This window comes from Rhamphochromis sp. 'chilingali' (genome assembly GCF_963969265.1).
Source record: "Rhamphochromis sp. 'chilingali' genome assembly, chromosome: 5".
NCBI classification, from domain to species: Eukaryota; Metazoa; Chordata; class Actinopteri; order Cichliformes; family Cichlidae; genus Rhamphochromis; species Rhamphochromis sp. 'chilingali'.
Window position 1 is genome coordinate 36,435,369 of NC_137932.1, and position 14,387 is coordinate 36,449,755.

General features: G+C 39.7%; 1 protein-coding gene across 3 annotated transcripts; it reads left to right on the forward strand.

Moving 5' to 3' along the window:
* Positions 1-138: 138 nt before the first annotated feature.
* Positions 139-10,661, forward strand: golt1ba (golgi transport 1Ba). Of its 3 annotated transcripts, none has more exons than XR_013971846.1 (6): positions 139-337; positions 894-985; positions 3,372-3,550; positions 6,079-6,160; positions 6,903-6,966; positions 8,489-10,661. XR_013971846.1 is itself a non-coding variant. In XM_080883901.1 (6 exons), exons 1-5 carry the CDS (start codon positions 313-315, stop codon positions 6,506-6,508), a joined length of 387 nt encoding a protein of 128 aa, XP_080740027.1. In that variant the 5' UTR covers positions 139-312; the 3' UTR covers positions 6,509-6,534; positions 8,489-10,661. The 3 variants fall into 3 exon arrangements, 2 of the variants coding, with proteins under 2 accessions (XP_080740027.1, XP_080740026.1); XM_080883901.1 differs by lacking the exon at positions 6,903-6,966 and adding an exon at positions 6,500-6,534; XM_080883900.1 differs by lacking the exon at positions 6,903-6,966 and having other exon boundaries at positions 150-337.
* The last annotated feature ends 3,726 nt before the right edge of the window (positions 10,662-14,387 follow it).

A 14,387-nucleotide genomic window follows, 5' to 3' on the forward strand; every position in this document is an offset into this window, starting at 1 on the left:
TGAGCAAATGTGTTGTTACGTTCCACTATTTTGCAACATATTCTGCTATGTGCAATCCAGATGTTGTGTTATAATAGAGCAGGGTAGCTACGTGGTATATGTGTCCTAGTGAAGGTTATGTTATTAACTATAATCTTAATGAACGAAAGTTGCCAAGATGAATGCGTCATGGACGCTGTTCCGGAAGATGTCAGCGAGAGAAGGTGTGTTTCCGGAAGACGTGGCTGTTGCTGCAGTGGCAGCTGTCATCGAAAATTATTCTGAGAAGAGCTTTTTTGTTCTGCTTCTGTCTCATCCAGCTACATTGTCAAGATGATTTCTCTAACGGACTCCCAAAGTAAGAGCTGTGTTTTTGAGTGTATCCGTAGGTTCCTGCTGTCTGAGCTAACCCTAGTTTGAGCTGCAGTGCTCAAAGTGCTAACTAGCACTGTCAGTACAAGAAAGTTACCTTTCATTTTTCTCTCATGACATTCAGTGGCACAAATAGCCAGCAGCTTTCCCCCCGATAATATCCGCTGTAGCCACTAGAACGACCAGAGTTACGTGCAAGTACATTATTAAGCGCTCTGACAACTTTACCATTCAGCGTGAGCAGCGGAGCTCCTTTGGAAGCCCTGCTGTGATTCTTATTGTGGATATTTCTGCCATCCTTGTTTGCATATGTGTTATTGGAGTACTTCCGTGTGCTTTAATTTGAAATAAGTCTGTTAGAGTTATGACTATGTGCAGGATTACATTCTGACATGCCGAGCATAGCTTCTGTCAATGTGTCCGTAACGAGATGTAAACCAATTGGTTTGCTTTCGACGTAGAAAAACGTGTAACAAAATATTATCTCTTCATGTTATCTTAAGATTTAAATGTCAGACTCTGATGGTTTGTGTGTCCTTCAGAGATTGGAATGGGATTAACAGGCTTCGGCGTGTTTTTCCTCTTCTTCGGGATGATCCTGTTCTTTGACAAAGCACTTCTGGCTATTGGAAATGTGAGTAACCTGTTGTTGTTGTTCCAAAGGATGTCTAAAAGTGCAACTTCTGATTACGCAGATGCATTACTGTGTGACACGTGACAATTATTATTGATTATAATCTGTTAGTGTGATCCAGCTGTGTTTAGTTTCACATAAACATAGCAACAGCATCATTAATAGCATCAAAGTGCCTCACTTTCTCAGCAGTGTCACATTTGCATTATTTCAGTTACACAGGAAATATAACTAAAATAAAATGTCTCAGTTATGAACTTGCAGGCCACTCTTCTGTGGAACCAGCTCCTAGTTTGGATTTGGGAGACAGACAACCTCTCTATGTATATTAGGCTGAAAACTTTAGTCTCTGATAAACAGCATAGTTAGGGCTGGATCAGGTGACCATAAATCTTTGAGGCTCCCCATGATGCACTGAGTGCTTCTTCTTCACTTTCCTTTTTTTAGGTCCATTTAGTTATTAGTTATTAAAATCTGACTTTCTTCCACAGCATGTCTTCCTCCTCTCATCCCCAAACAGTCGCAGCAGATGGCCGCCCCGCCCTGCTGGGGGTTTCTTCCTGTTCCCAGGCAAATTTTCCTTCCCACTGTCACCAAAGTGCTTGCTCATAGGGGATCATCTGATTGTTGGGGCTTGTCTGTATCATTGTAGGGTCTTAACCTTATGGTATAGAGCACCCTAAAGTAACTCTTGTGTGATATGGCACTATATATACATAAAATTAAATTGAATTGAATCCAAAATCCCTCATAGATATTCAGCTGACTGCAATTATGATTCACGTGATTTTAACACATATAAACCTTCCAGTGAGCCCAATCGTCCCATGAAAGGGGGTAATGTTATCATGAAAAAGACCATTCCCATTTGGACAATAATGTTTCATGTCACAGGATTGCTATTACTGCTAAACATAAGAGAAGCACCCAATCACCTCACCATAGAGGTCAAAGGTTCAAGCATGATCTCTTGGGTTTTTTTTTAGCTGTTGAAAATGTATTCACTTCTGCGTGTCTCACTTTTTGCGATGCTGACGGCCTCTATTTGCTTTATAGTGCTCTGAATATCCACTGTAACACTAATATCAATATCTGTCGTCATAGAACTAATGATTGACTATTATTGGAAGAGCTGCTCTTTGCCTTTGCTACCAAACTAAATCAGTTATGTGCCAGACTGCAATTCATACTTTCTAATCTATTTAATGACATATTTCCCATAGATCTGAATGTAAATGGCAGTTAGGCAGTGTACGGATACACTGTCCAGTTGAGCAGTCTTTGTGACAGAGGGTCCTGCCACATGGGCTGCAGCAATAAACCATCTTTTAAGATGGTTTATTGCTGCAGGTCTCTTAGACCTTTTCTTCCTGCTAACGTGAAACAAATTCAGAATAAACAGGACCTGCTTGGAATTTTTTATACATCATGCCGGGAGTATTGCTTGAAGGCTTTTACTCTAACACTGGATAGATGGACTTGACACGTTCAAAATCATGACATTCATCATTTTTGTCGTTAGCAATATGGCTGCTTGTAAAAAGGATTGCATTTTGGATTTTTCTGTAGTGCTGCACAGTGTTAAAAATGTTCCTTCTAATATTCTCTGTAAGCACAGAAAATATACCCTACCAGTCAAAACTTTTAGAACAACAATATTCCAGTTATTTATTGGAATTCAAGTCGTTCGAGGTACAAAGATAAGTGATGAACTGCCAGGTTAAAAAAAAAAAAAAAGCTAAGGTTACCCAAAACTGAAAAAGTAATGCACATTTCAGAATTGCAGATGGCATTTTTCAGGAAACACAAAATGGGTTAACCATTTAAAGCTGTTCGGATCAAGCCTTGAAAGCTGGTGCTACTAATTTTTACAGGTGTTCCAACTTTTCTAGATCACTCACAGCACCCTCTGTCTGCATAAAAGCAGTGTTGGAGTGTGTTGCTACAAAAATGGTGAGGAAAAAGGCAATTAACAATGGAAGAGAGACAGACCATCATAAAATTTAGGTCTTTCCTACAGAGAAATTGCAAAGAAAGTCAAGGTGTCAGTGAGTATAGTTTCAAAAAGACATCAAAAGACACTCAGAAACAAACTCTAACAGGAAGAGGTCTGGCAGACCCAAAACTGAATCAGAGGACAAGTTTCTTAACCGCTTGCATGCATTTGGTTTGTGGCAACTCTACTGGCTACACAATTATCATTTAAAACCAATAAAATTAAACTCCAGTGTTTTTTCCTTCATTCATACTAGTGCAAATAATTGCTTTCTTTCAGTCTGTTTGGTATTTATATGATGCCAATGACAACACTGGATACTTGATTGCGTGTGCTTGCAGTTTTGAACCCTTCTCTAATATGTTTCCACTCTTTTTTTTGTCTCTGCAGATTCTCTTTGTTGCTGGACTCTCCTTTGTCATCGGCCTTGAGAGGACCTTCCGCTTCTTTTTCCAGAAGCACAAGATGAAGGCCACCAGTTTCTTCCTGGGAGGAGTGTTTGTGGTGTTGATTGGCTGGCCCATTATTGGAGTTTTGCTCGAGATCTATGGTTTTTTTCTCTTATTCAGGTAAGATGAATACAAAAGGCACACAACAGATTCAGTAGACTGACAGTTATCTTGTTTAAAGAGCCCACGAAACACTGAAACCTCAGATACAGTAAACTTATTCTTTACATGAAAGAAGCAGGATGACTTGAGAGATCTGATTGAAACTTGGGCTCAGTCCTGAAAAGCCCTAAATTTTATATATTAAATTGCACTTTGGAAAGCACTGTTTTCATCAAAGTTGCAGTGTGTTTAAAGACTTAAAGTGGACATGAAACACTACATGGAGTACTATGCTTTAAAAAACTGCCATGGATTTCGCACTGTCTGTCTTATTTCTGGATTTAAGAAATAACTGCTCAAAGTCTTTAAAACAAGTTTAGCACCATCCTGAGTCTGCACAGAACATGACATCACCGGGTTGGGTTGATTAATTGTGGTCTATAGACTTACTGTCACGATCAGGCGAGCCATTTATTATGGTTGAGAACAAAGCATGAACATTAAAAAAATATATATATACACTGTAAAAGCTAAATTCCTAACAAACTGAAAACCTGGAACACTGGGAATACCTGGAGACACTTTGGAAATATTGAGAGAACGAGGAGACGCGAGGGAGCATTAACAGACGCAGCCAACTATTGTTGCAATTTGGCACTATATACATGAAATTGAATTAAATATCCTAGGAGCCACACATAGGCGAGCAGTCTGAGAGTGAAGAGCTCTGTTGGGTTAATATGGTACTTTGAGATTATTAAGATAAGATGGGGACTGAATATTCAAGAGCTTGTATGTGGTGAGAAGGATTTTAAATTCGATTCTGGATTTATCAGGGAACCAGTGATAAGAAGCCAATACAGGAGAAATTTGCTCTCTTTCTAGTCCCTGTCAGTATTTTCACTGTAGCATTTTGGTTCAACTGAAGCTTTTCAGTTCAGGGGCCTGTTCTTCGTACGTCGCTCACTACATCCAAGATCAGATGACAGATCCAAGACCAAACCATCGCGCTAACTGTGAGCTCGCTAATCCGGTTCCCCGAACACACCTGTTGTTGACGATTAGTACAGCTGGACGCAGTAATGTGACATCACTGGGTGTCGTAAAAGGGGCTACGCATCGATAGTAGAAACATTGATCGGCAACCCGCTGATTGGTCGGCGAAAATGTCGAAGGGGCGCGCTCGGTATTTTCCGGCAGCAGAGCAAGAACTCTTGATTGAGGGATTTCAGGAGTTTCAGAGTTTAATTAAAACGCAAGGGAACACTGCAAAGGCTGCAAAAGCAAGGAGAGAGGGCTGGCAGAAAGTTGCTGACAAATTAAACTCGTAAGTAATTCAATAATAACAATAATAATGGAGTGGGTTTATATAGCACTTTTCAAGGCACCCAAAGCGCATGACAATACCACTATTCAGTCACTTTATTATTTATTCATAGATTTATTATATTACACTATATTATCCAATATTATATTACATTATATTATATTGTTATATTATATCCCCTTTCACATTAGAGCCACAACAGGACCCACTAGAACATGGGAACAAGTAAAAGTGGAATATAGCCGTGGTCTCTCATCTTGATTACACGAAGTGATTTGCAATTGCTACTCTGAAATATGAATTAAATCTGTAATAATCACATACATGTAATAGAATGTTAATAGTTCATTTCCCTTTTTTAGGAAATGACCTGTATGTATCTGTGTGACATCAATAAAAGGATCAAGTGCTGCATTATCTTTAGTTACATTGATGTTATTTATTTATGGTGAAACAGTGGTGGAATATCGCTGTTGCTTTCGTATGAATGACGCGGACATACCTGCGTGGCCGCGATCTAATCCTGTTTACATAAAGTAAACCTGCTCCCGAGCAGGTTTACGCTTACGGCTCTGTTGCTATGACAGCAAGTCCCGGATGAGCTTCGGGGAACCGAACGATCCAAGATCACGCGAAATCGTCAACAATCTAATCCAGCTAACTTACTTAGCGAGGTACGAAGAACAGGCCCCAGGAGTTTTTAGGTTAGTGCTAATATGTGGTAGATATCATTTTAGCCAGTGTTGTTTAGAAAATGTTTTCAAAATAGACTTGACAAGGGAAAGTCTGTCAATTCCAAAATTATCACCGGATAATTAAGATGGAACCAAGAGATGCAGATAATGCTTAAAGACGAAGACCAAGCCCAGTTCTGAGGAGCCTTGAGAGCTAGCAACAACTTGGTGTTAATAATCGACCTGTGGGATGATTCTTTCCATCTTCATTATAAAAACATTTATGCATAAAAGTTGGTCATCTGGTCTGGTTCATACGGAAGAGGATTAGGCTACTGGGGAGGAAAAGTGAGCACGTCTTTTTTTTTTTTTTCTTTTCCAGAATTCTGAGAAAAAATAATCCTGATGGAAAAAAAAGTCAGAATTCTGACTAAAAAAAGACATGCACGTGTTCAAATAATGTAATAATCAAAAAACACTTTTTTTCATGAATTGTCTTTGGCTTCTCCCCTCTGTCTTACTCTCCTTTCTTTAATCACATCCAGGGGCTTCTTTCCAGTGGTTGTAGGCTTTATCAGGAGAATACCAGTCCTTGGCTCCATCCTAAACCTGCCCTTTATCAGTGCAGTGAGTATTACCCAGCTCCACACCTGCTGTGCAGCTTTTGTTTAAACACAGCATGGTTTCTTCATTAATCATCATATTCAAACACCTCAAGCACAACAGATTAACCAGACTGCCCAAATAAATGCCATGGTTATTTAACTGAAAATCAATTTAGCAGACACACGAGCTCAGCATACACAGCTAGGATGGAAGCAGTTTAGAAAATTAAATGTAGTTTTGTGTGTTTAGCTTGTCTCACACATTGCTTTGTGGCTAATAAACATACCCCTACCATGCTGTTGTGTTGGAAGCTTTGTTTTGAGGTGAGCATCTGTCTTTTTTTTTTTTTTTTTTCTTAAGCCTTCGTAAGGCTCTGAGGACAATCAGCAGTCGTGGTCAGTCACTGCCGATTTTCCTTTGCATGTTAACTTATCTAACACGCTTTGAGTCTCATCTTTTTGGAGCAGGTAATTGTCTTTTGTTTTTTAACCTTTAAGGCACACACCACAGGCATGTCATCTGAAGACTGATATATCTTCAGATGACATGTTGTACATCCAGTCAGCCAAGCCATCCATCCATCGTCTTTTACTTCTCCAGTTCAGGGTTGCAGTGGCAAGAGTCGGTGGCCTGTCCAGGCTGGTGACCCTGGACAGGCCACCAGCCTATTGCAGGGATAGCACTGAGAGACATTGACAGTCACACTTGTAGCCAATTGAGAATCACCAGTGAAGTTTACCTGCTTGTCTTTGGACTGTGATAGGAAGCTTGAGTACCCGGAGAGAACCTGCAAATCCCACGCAGAATGGCCCCAGTGGATTTTAACAGTAAGGCTGCACCATGCAAAATGCAGTGAAATATGAATTGTACAAACTGCAGACAAAAGGATTTAAAAAGTTGGTCTGCAATGACCCACTGAATATTTTAACAAGCTAAACAGCCAGCTTCTATGGAAGATTAGCTGTCACAATTTCCCACTATCATGTTGGCTAACCTGACAAAATCTTGTAGTTATGGGCATATGTGCATACATTTTCTTCTTTTTTAACAGTATCATGCATAAAAGAAGTGGATATAGCCTTCAGATCTAAAAAGGAAGTCAGTTCCTTAAATGACATTAACCTGCTCTCTCTCCATTGGTATTTAATAGTCCACCTATAGCAGGTGCTGTAGGGGTTCAGTGCAATAAGGACTGGGCAGCAGTCAAAGGCAGAGGTCCCGTTGGCTCTAGGGAAGGGGTCTCGAAGTCCAGTTCTTGAGGGCTGGTGTCCTAAATCTTTTCCATGTGTCCCTGTTGCAACACGCCTGTATACAATTAGTAGGTCACTAGCAAGACTGTATAGAACAGGGGCGGGCAGTTCCAGACCTCGAGGGCCGGTGTCCTCATTTTAGATGTGTCCTTGATCCAGCACAGCTGTTTCAAATGGCTCAATTACCTCCTCAACGTATATCTTTTCCTCAACATAAGTTCTCCAGAGGCCTGGTAATGAACTAATCACTTGATTAGTTCATTACCAGGCCTCTGGAGAACTTCAAGACATGTTGAGAAGGTAATTTATCCATTTAAATCAGCTGTGTTGGATCAAGGACACATCTAAAACTTGCAGGACACTGGCCCTCGAGGCCTGGAGTCTGACACCTGTGGGTTAGGGGTTGCCATTTCAGCATGCAGTCAAGTTCTATACTCTTGCTAATGACCTACTAATTTTATTCAGGTGTGTTGCAACGGACACATGGAAACGTTTGAGGACACCAGCCCTCAAGGACTGGAGTTTGAGACCCCTACTCTAGGGACATGGAGTGTCACCTCTTTTGTGGGGAAGGCGTCTGACTAAGTGCTTTTGGTTAGAGATACAGGTTAGATATACTCATCAGGCTCACATCAGCACATATAGCTCAGGTTCTGAAAAGTGTTTCCTGGAGAGGGGCTAGACTCTGTTCCACTTTGGAGTTTCCCCTAGTGGGAGGTGGGTTTGGTATATACTAGGCTGCCTGTTTTACCCTGGTGGACGAAAGGGTTTCCCTGCACCATCAGGTTGTGTGCGATTATGTACTGAAAGTATAGTATTCAGACTTGTTAGACTCGTCTTTTTTGTTTGTTTAAACAGAAAGTAGTGCACACAACCTCGTTGCAAACAGGTTATAAAAATGACCTGAAATTTTGAGACTGTGCCTTGTCAGCTGTGGTGTGTCCCTTTAGGTCATGCATGCTTCACTTTAAAGTGTTGCAGGATAATCGCAAACACTGCAGTTCAGCCGCTCCTACATTTATCTGTGCCAAACATTCTCCACATGAGTCCTGAATGCCAACAAGTTGTCACTTAACACGGTTTCTTTCTTTTCTTTCAGTATGCGGACAAAGTGGGCGAGAGCAACACTATGGTATAACAGTGACTTTTTGTAACCAGAGAAAGTTGTTTGATTATAGGTTTTATAAAGCATCACAATCTCCCATGGTGCTGAGTAAAAGCACCTAAATATACAGATCAGATTCAGATTTCCACATTCAAGCAGACAAGGACTGTTTTTGTCTGTAACTTCAGTGGTCAGCACTACCAATCACAGATTCATCACTGTATCGCACCATCAGTTTCTTACTGTCAACACTAAAGTCTCTACAATAAATGTTTCAAATGCCATCGATCCCTTCGCCATTGACTGCATCTTGCGTTTAAAAGGAGGATAGAAGACTCCCTCAAGGCCCGACTTTATCTACATGATGTTCTTAATCTGTGGAACTGTCAGATAAAACTACCCAGTGCAAGGACAAGAAGTGGAAGTGCATCCTGCCATGTTTGCCACGTTTGTGCCTGTGCTTTAACCTAATTTGCACAAAAGCTTTTAAATCCAGGATTTTGTTTACAGTTACACCCCCGTTCAGCTGTTGGAATATTTACTTTGTCCATTTCTTTGTGATTGTGTTCAGTGTTGGCTAGAAGTGTTTCTGTATAAATTATTTTTTAAATATGATCGCTTGACTTTATCTGTTATGAGTGGCAGTCTGTCTACTCGTTCGTTGGGATAGACACAGTTCTCGAGTTAAGTGTTCAAAGACAATGTTCATGCAACACACAAGTTAAGGACACATTGGATCTTGATGAATTAATATTCAAATTGTAAATCCTTACTGACGCACAAAATAGTTTTATACCAAAATCATATACTGTTTGAGAGCTAGGATTTAAAATTACAACAAAAGTTTAAATTATTTTCTGCCTTTTTTTTTTTAGCTTTTATGATTTACTTGTTTTTTGTTTGTTTGTTTTTTTAATAACCGGTAGTAGGAAATGTTGTTGGGTGACTGCTATTAGACATTTAAACAGAAGATGACATGCTACTAACTATAGGCATCAGATCTGTGATATTAGATGTTGCTAAATAAATAAGAGAAGGCTACAAAGCCAAACAGGATTATTATCAATAAAAACTTCTGTGTGGAACTGAAAAAATACTATTACAAAATAAAAAAGGAAACAACTTTCCCCAGCTGGGCCAGATAAAGCTAAGGCACCACAAGTGTGGCACAACTATGTGCATTTTTTTTTTTTGACAGTGTTGTGGAGGGTCTTCAAAGAGTACTCAAATAGTTTGCAGTAAATATTGAATAATATTTTTGCCATCCATCTTACTTTTTATAATCTTTTCCTGTTTGCTTCCACCAAAGGGGACAGCATGTGGAATAGGCTCAAGCCCCCAAAACACTGAGTTGGATAAGCGAGTAGGTTTGTAAAATTCTTTCGCCTGTGAGGCTTTTTCAGTGTTTTCAGTGTTGACATGACAGTGATCAAAAAAAGCAACACTTGAATCTATTCTAAGGTTTTTGGGCCTAATTCACTAATATGTGTGAACAAATATTCTTAGCTGAAATAGGTGTGCATAAAAAGTTACTCTCATGTTTATGAGATGTGCACATAAGAATCATTCAACAGCCCATGCCCGCAGTCAGTATACTGATTTATCTAAGGTAACACTTTAGATAACTAACTAACAGCTCTAAAGCTTAACCTAGACTAAAATGTAGCGTATGTTCAATGACTTTGTCACCATTATACACCATAGATGGGGGTAAGTAATTCATTTTATAAAGGTATAAGAACACACAAGACATAAGAGGGCCACACCAATAACTAAACTCAAGCCTGCTCAGTATTTATTTCATTATAAATTTTTAATTGTTTAATTTAGGTTTCACGAGTAAAAATGCCAACATTTAATCATTATTTGATCAATATTTCCAAAACAATTGTGAACAAAATGAGTGAGAAAGATCGAGGCTATTTTGGGCTTGAAAATGTGTATTAAAGTCAGATTGAATGTCTTCAGTATCTCAGTGTATGGATTTGTTAAACTTTATCTCTGAAAAATGTTTGTTTACATAAAAAGGTTGAACGAAGAGAGCCAGCATCTTCTGAGCAAGGTTCCCTACATGTGGAAAGTTCTTGCCTCTGAGAGGAAAATAGAAATCCAGCACTCAGACTAAATGGAAGATTGTTCTGCTACTAATAAATCAAAAATCAAAATATTTTGATTCAGCGTTCTCGCCTGATGATGGTAACTATTTTAGTTACAACACCTCAACTCTTGGAAAGGGCACCTGCTAATATGCTTCTTTTTTCTCAGGGTATATTTGTGTTGCCCATCAAGTACTCTGATAAATTCCCCATCAGATATATATTTTTTGCAGTTTTGTAGGAACCTGCAATTTTTATTTCACCCAACATTTGTCTGGCCTCACATATACCAACGGAAACACACTGGACCTGGTTTTTACTTTTATTATTTACATTTAATAAGGACTGTATTTGTTCTGGGGACATCTTTATTTGTGATCATCATGTTACTGTGTGGTTAGCGCTCGCGTCTTACATTCCTGTGCGGCTGTGAAATTCCCTGCTTTTGAACAGTCTTATTCCTTCACAATGACCAACAGTGGTTTTACGATCTTCTTTCCATTTCAGATAACATATATCGTGTTACAGTGAGGTCAGCTCCTGTTTCAAAATCTTTACTTTAGACAAATGACAGGATTTGCAGTTTAAAGTGTTCTTGTCAAAAAGTGGAGCATTTGTTGAACTCAACTCATTTATACATTCACCTGCTTCGATTAAAGGATGATGCATTATAGAAAGATTTTGACATGTTTAATTGTATAGTTAGCACTTTTTTGGCTAAGTGCCTACTCATTTTAAGAATCCCGCCACTTAAAAAGCAAACAAAAACAAGCTTAACAAGTTTCTCTCATTTACAGGCCAATCTAAAATTATTTTTTATGCAAAGATGTTAGAGAAGGATGTGGCTAAAAGCTTACAGCTGTTTTGGACAAATACAGCTTTCTGGATCATTTTCAGTCCGTCTTTAATCAAGCTCATTTAACTGGAACAGGTCTTCCTCCTTTGATCCAATGATGAAGAAGAATGTTCTGTTTTGTTTGACCTGACCTCTGCCCTTTGAACTGCTGACTACTACATGCGTGGTACTTGTATCTGGGTCTGCTTTGGATTGGTTCTCCTTATATCTGTCTGAACAGTCCTTTCCTGTGTTGTTTCCCAGTACAGGTCCTCTTCCATCTCTCTTGCCTATAATGTGCTATAACGTTCCACCTGGGGGCTTTTATTGTATTTGTTAAATCTTCTCCCTTTTCAGCACATTTTGAGCACCTTTAAGAACTTTTTTTTATCACTGATATGATGATGTTTCTCCAGTCTAGAAAAAAAAGTGCTATATTTAAAAAAAACCAACATTTTAACTTTGACACCGATGCAGCCCGAGCAGATCCCTGTGATCAGAGAACTAAAGCTTTTACCACAGTGACTCTGGAACTCTTTCCCACTGAGCCTGTGACCTGTGGACTCATCTGTGCTGTTTTTTTACAAAGCAGCTAAAAAACAAAAACTTTTGGGGGAAACCTTTTGTCCCTTTTTGTTTTTTACTGTTTTTGTTCTGAAGCTCTTTGTGATATTTATCTTGGAAAGAATTATATAAATAAAAATGTTCTTAACTAAATGAAAAAGCTGGTCTTGATTGTTCCATCCCTGCATGTGTAAAGTTTGGTTAAAAAGTCCTTGTTGTAATGCAGCTTTGCTAAACAAGGTTTGTCTATTCCCACTCTGCGTCAGTCAAGTTCTTGCATTTCTTGATTCAGATTGCAGTAAATAAATACTTAGAAGACTGGGGTTAGGCTAAATGGTGATTTTAAATTGCCCATAGGTTTGAATGTGAATTTGAATGGTGGTCTGTCTCTCTGTATTAGCCCTGCAGCAGACTGGCAACCTGTCTATGGGTGCACCCTGCCTCTCGCCCTGAGACAGCTTGGATAGACTAAAGATTTTATATATACAGTGGGGCAAAAAAGTATTTAGTCAGCCACCGATTGTGCAAGTTCCCCCACCTAAAATGATGACAGAGGTCAGTAATTTGCACCAGAGGTACACTGCAACTGTGAGAGACAGAATGTGAAAAAAAAAAAATCCATGAATTCACATGGTAGGATTTGTAAAGAATTTATTCGTAAATCAGGGTGGAAAATAAGTATTTGGTCAATAACAAAAATACAACTCAATACTTTGTAACATAACCTTTGTTGGCAATAACAGAGGTCAAACGTTTACTATAGGTCTTTACCAGGTTTGCACACAGTAGCTGGTATTTTGGCCCATTCCTCCATGCAGATCTTCTCGAGAGCAGTGATGTTTTGGGGCTGTCGCCGAGCAACACGGACTTTCAACTCCCGCCACAGATTTTCTATGGGGTTGAGGTCTGGAGACTGGCTAGGCCACTCCAGGACTTTCAAATGCTTCTTACGGAGCCACTCCTTTGTTGCCCGGGCGGTGTGTTTTGGATCATTGTCATGTTGGAAGACCCAGCCTCGTTTCATCTTCAAAGTTCTCACTGATGGAAGGAGGTTTTGGCTCAAACTCTCACGATACATGGCCCCATTCATTCTGTCCTTAACACGGATCAGTCGTCCTGTCCCCTTGGCAGAAAAACAGCCCCATAGCATGATGTTTCCACCCCCATGCTTCACAGTAGGTATGGTGTTCTTGGGATGCAACTCAGTATTCTTCTTCCTCCAAACACGACGAGTTGAGTTTATACCAAAAAGTTCTACTTTGGTTTCATCTGACCACATGACATTCTCCCAATCCTCTGCTGTATCATCCATGTGCTCTCTGGCAAACTTCAGACGGGCCTGGACATGCACTGGCTTCAGCAGCGGAACACGTCTGGCACTGCGGGATTTGATTCCCTGCCGTTGTAGTGTGTTACTGATGGTGACCTTTGTTACTTTGGTCCCAGCTCTCTGCAGGTCATTCACCAGGTCCCCCCGTGTGGTTCTGGGATCTTTGCTCACCGTTCTCATGATCATTTTGACCCCACGGGATGAGATCTTGCGTGGAGCCCCAGATCGAGGGAGATTATCAGTGGTCTTGTATGTCTTCCATTTTCTGCTGATTGCTCCCACAGTTGGTTTTTCACACCAAGCTGCTTGCCTATTGTAGATTCACTCTTCCCAGTCTGGTGCAGGTCTACAATACTTTTCCTGGTGTCCTTCGAATGCTCTTTGGTCTTGGCCATGGCGGCGTTTGGAGTCTGACTGTTTGAGGCTGTGGACAGGTGTCTTTTATACAGATGATGAGTTCAAACAGGTGCCATTCATACAGGTAACGAGTGGGGGACAGAAAAGCTTCTTACAGAAGATGTTACAGGTCTGTGAGAGCCAGAGATTTTCCTTGTTTGAGGTGACCAAATACTTATTTTCCACCCTAATTTACGAATAAATTCTTTACAAATCCTACCATGTGGATTCATGGATTTTTTTTTCACATTCTGTCTCTCACAGTTGAAGTGTACCTCTGGTGCAAATTACTGACCTCTGTCATCATTTTAAGTGGGGGAACTTGCACAATCGGTGGCTGACTAAATACTTTTTTGCCCCACTGTATCTCCTAAACACAAACACCAAATCATGCACACTGCTCATAAGTAGATGAAGATGAACACACGCACAAAAAAACTACAAATAGGCAAATTAATTAAATGGCCTATTTTATTTTTAAAATGTCCACTAATTAATATTAAAATATGAGCAGTTTAGAAAAGAAAGAATTCAAAATGATGAGTACTAATGTCAAGATAAAAGCAACACTCCTGTACATCACAAGGTAAATGCAGTGTCAAATGAACACCAGTAAAACCAAAAACAACAAGGACAAACAAGGAACAAAAGAAAAGAATAGCCCTTTATTGT

Excerpts from the sequence above, each read along its gene's own strand:
- golt1ba (XM_080883900.1), top strand. The coding sequence starts at position 313 with ATGATTTCTCTAACGGACTCCCAAA. Across the intron at positions 986-3,371 it reads CACTTCTGGCTATTGGAAAT|ATTCTCTTTGTTGCTGGACT; the intron begins GTGAGTAACCTG and ends TTGTCTCTGCAG. Across the intron at positions 6,161-8,488 it reads ACCTGCCCTTTATCAGTGCA|TATGCGGACAAAGTGGGCGA; the intron begins GTGAGTATTACC and ends CTTTTCTTTCAG.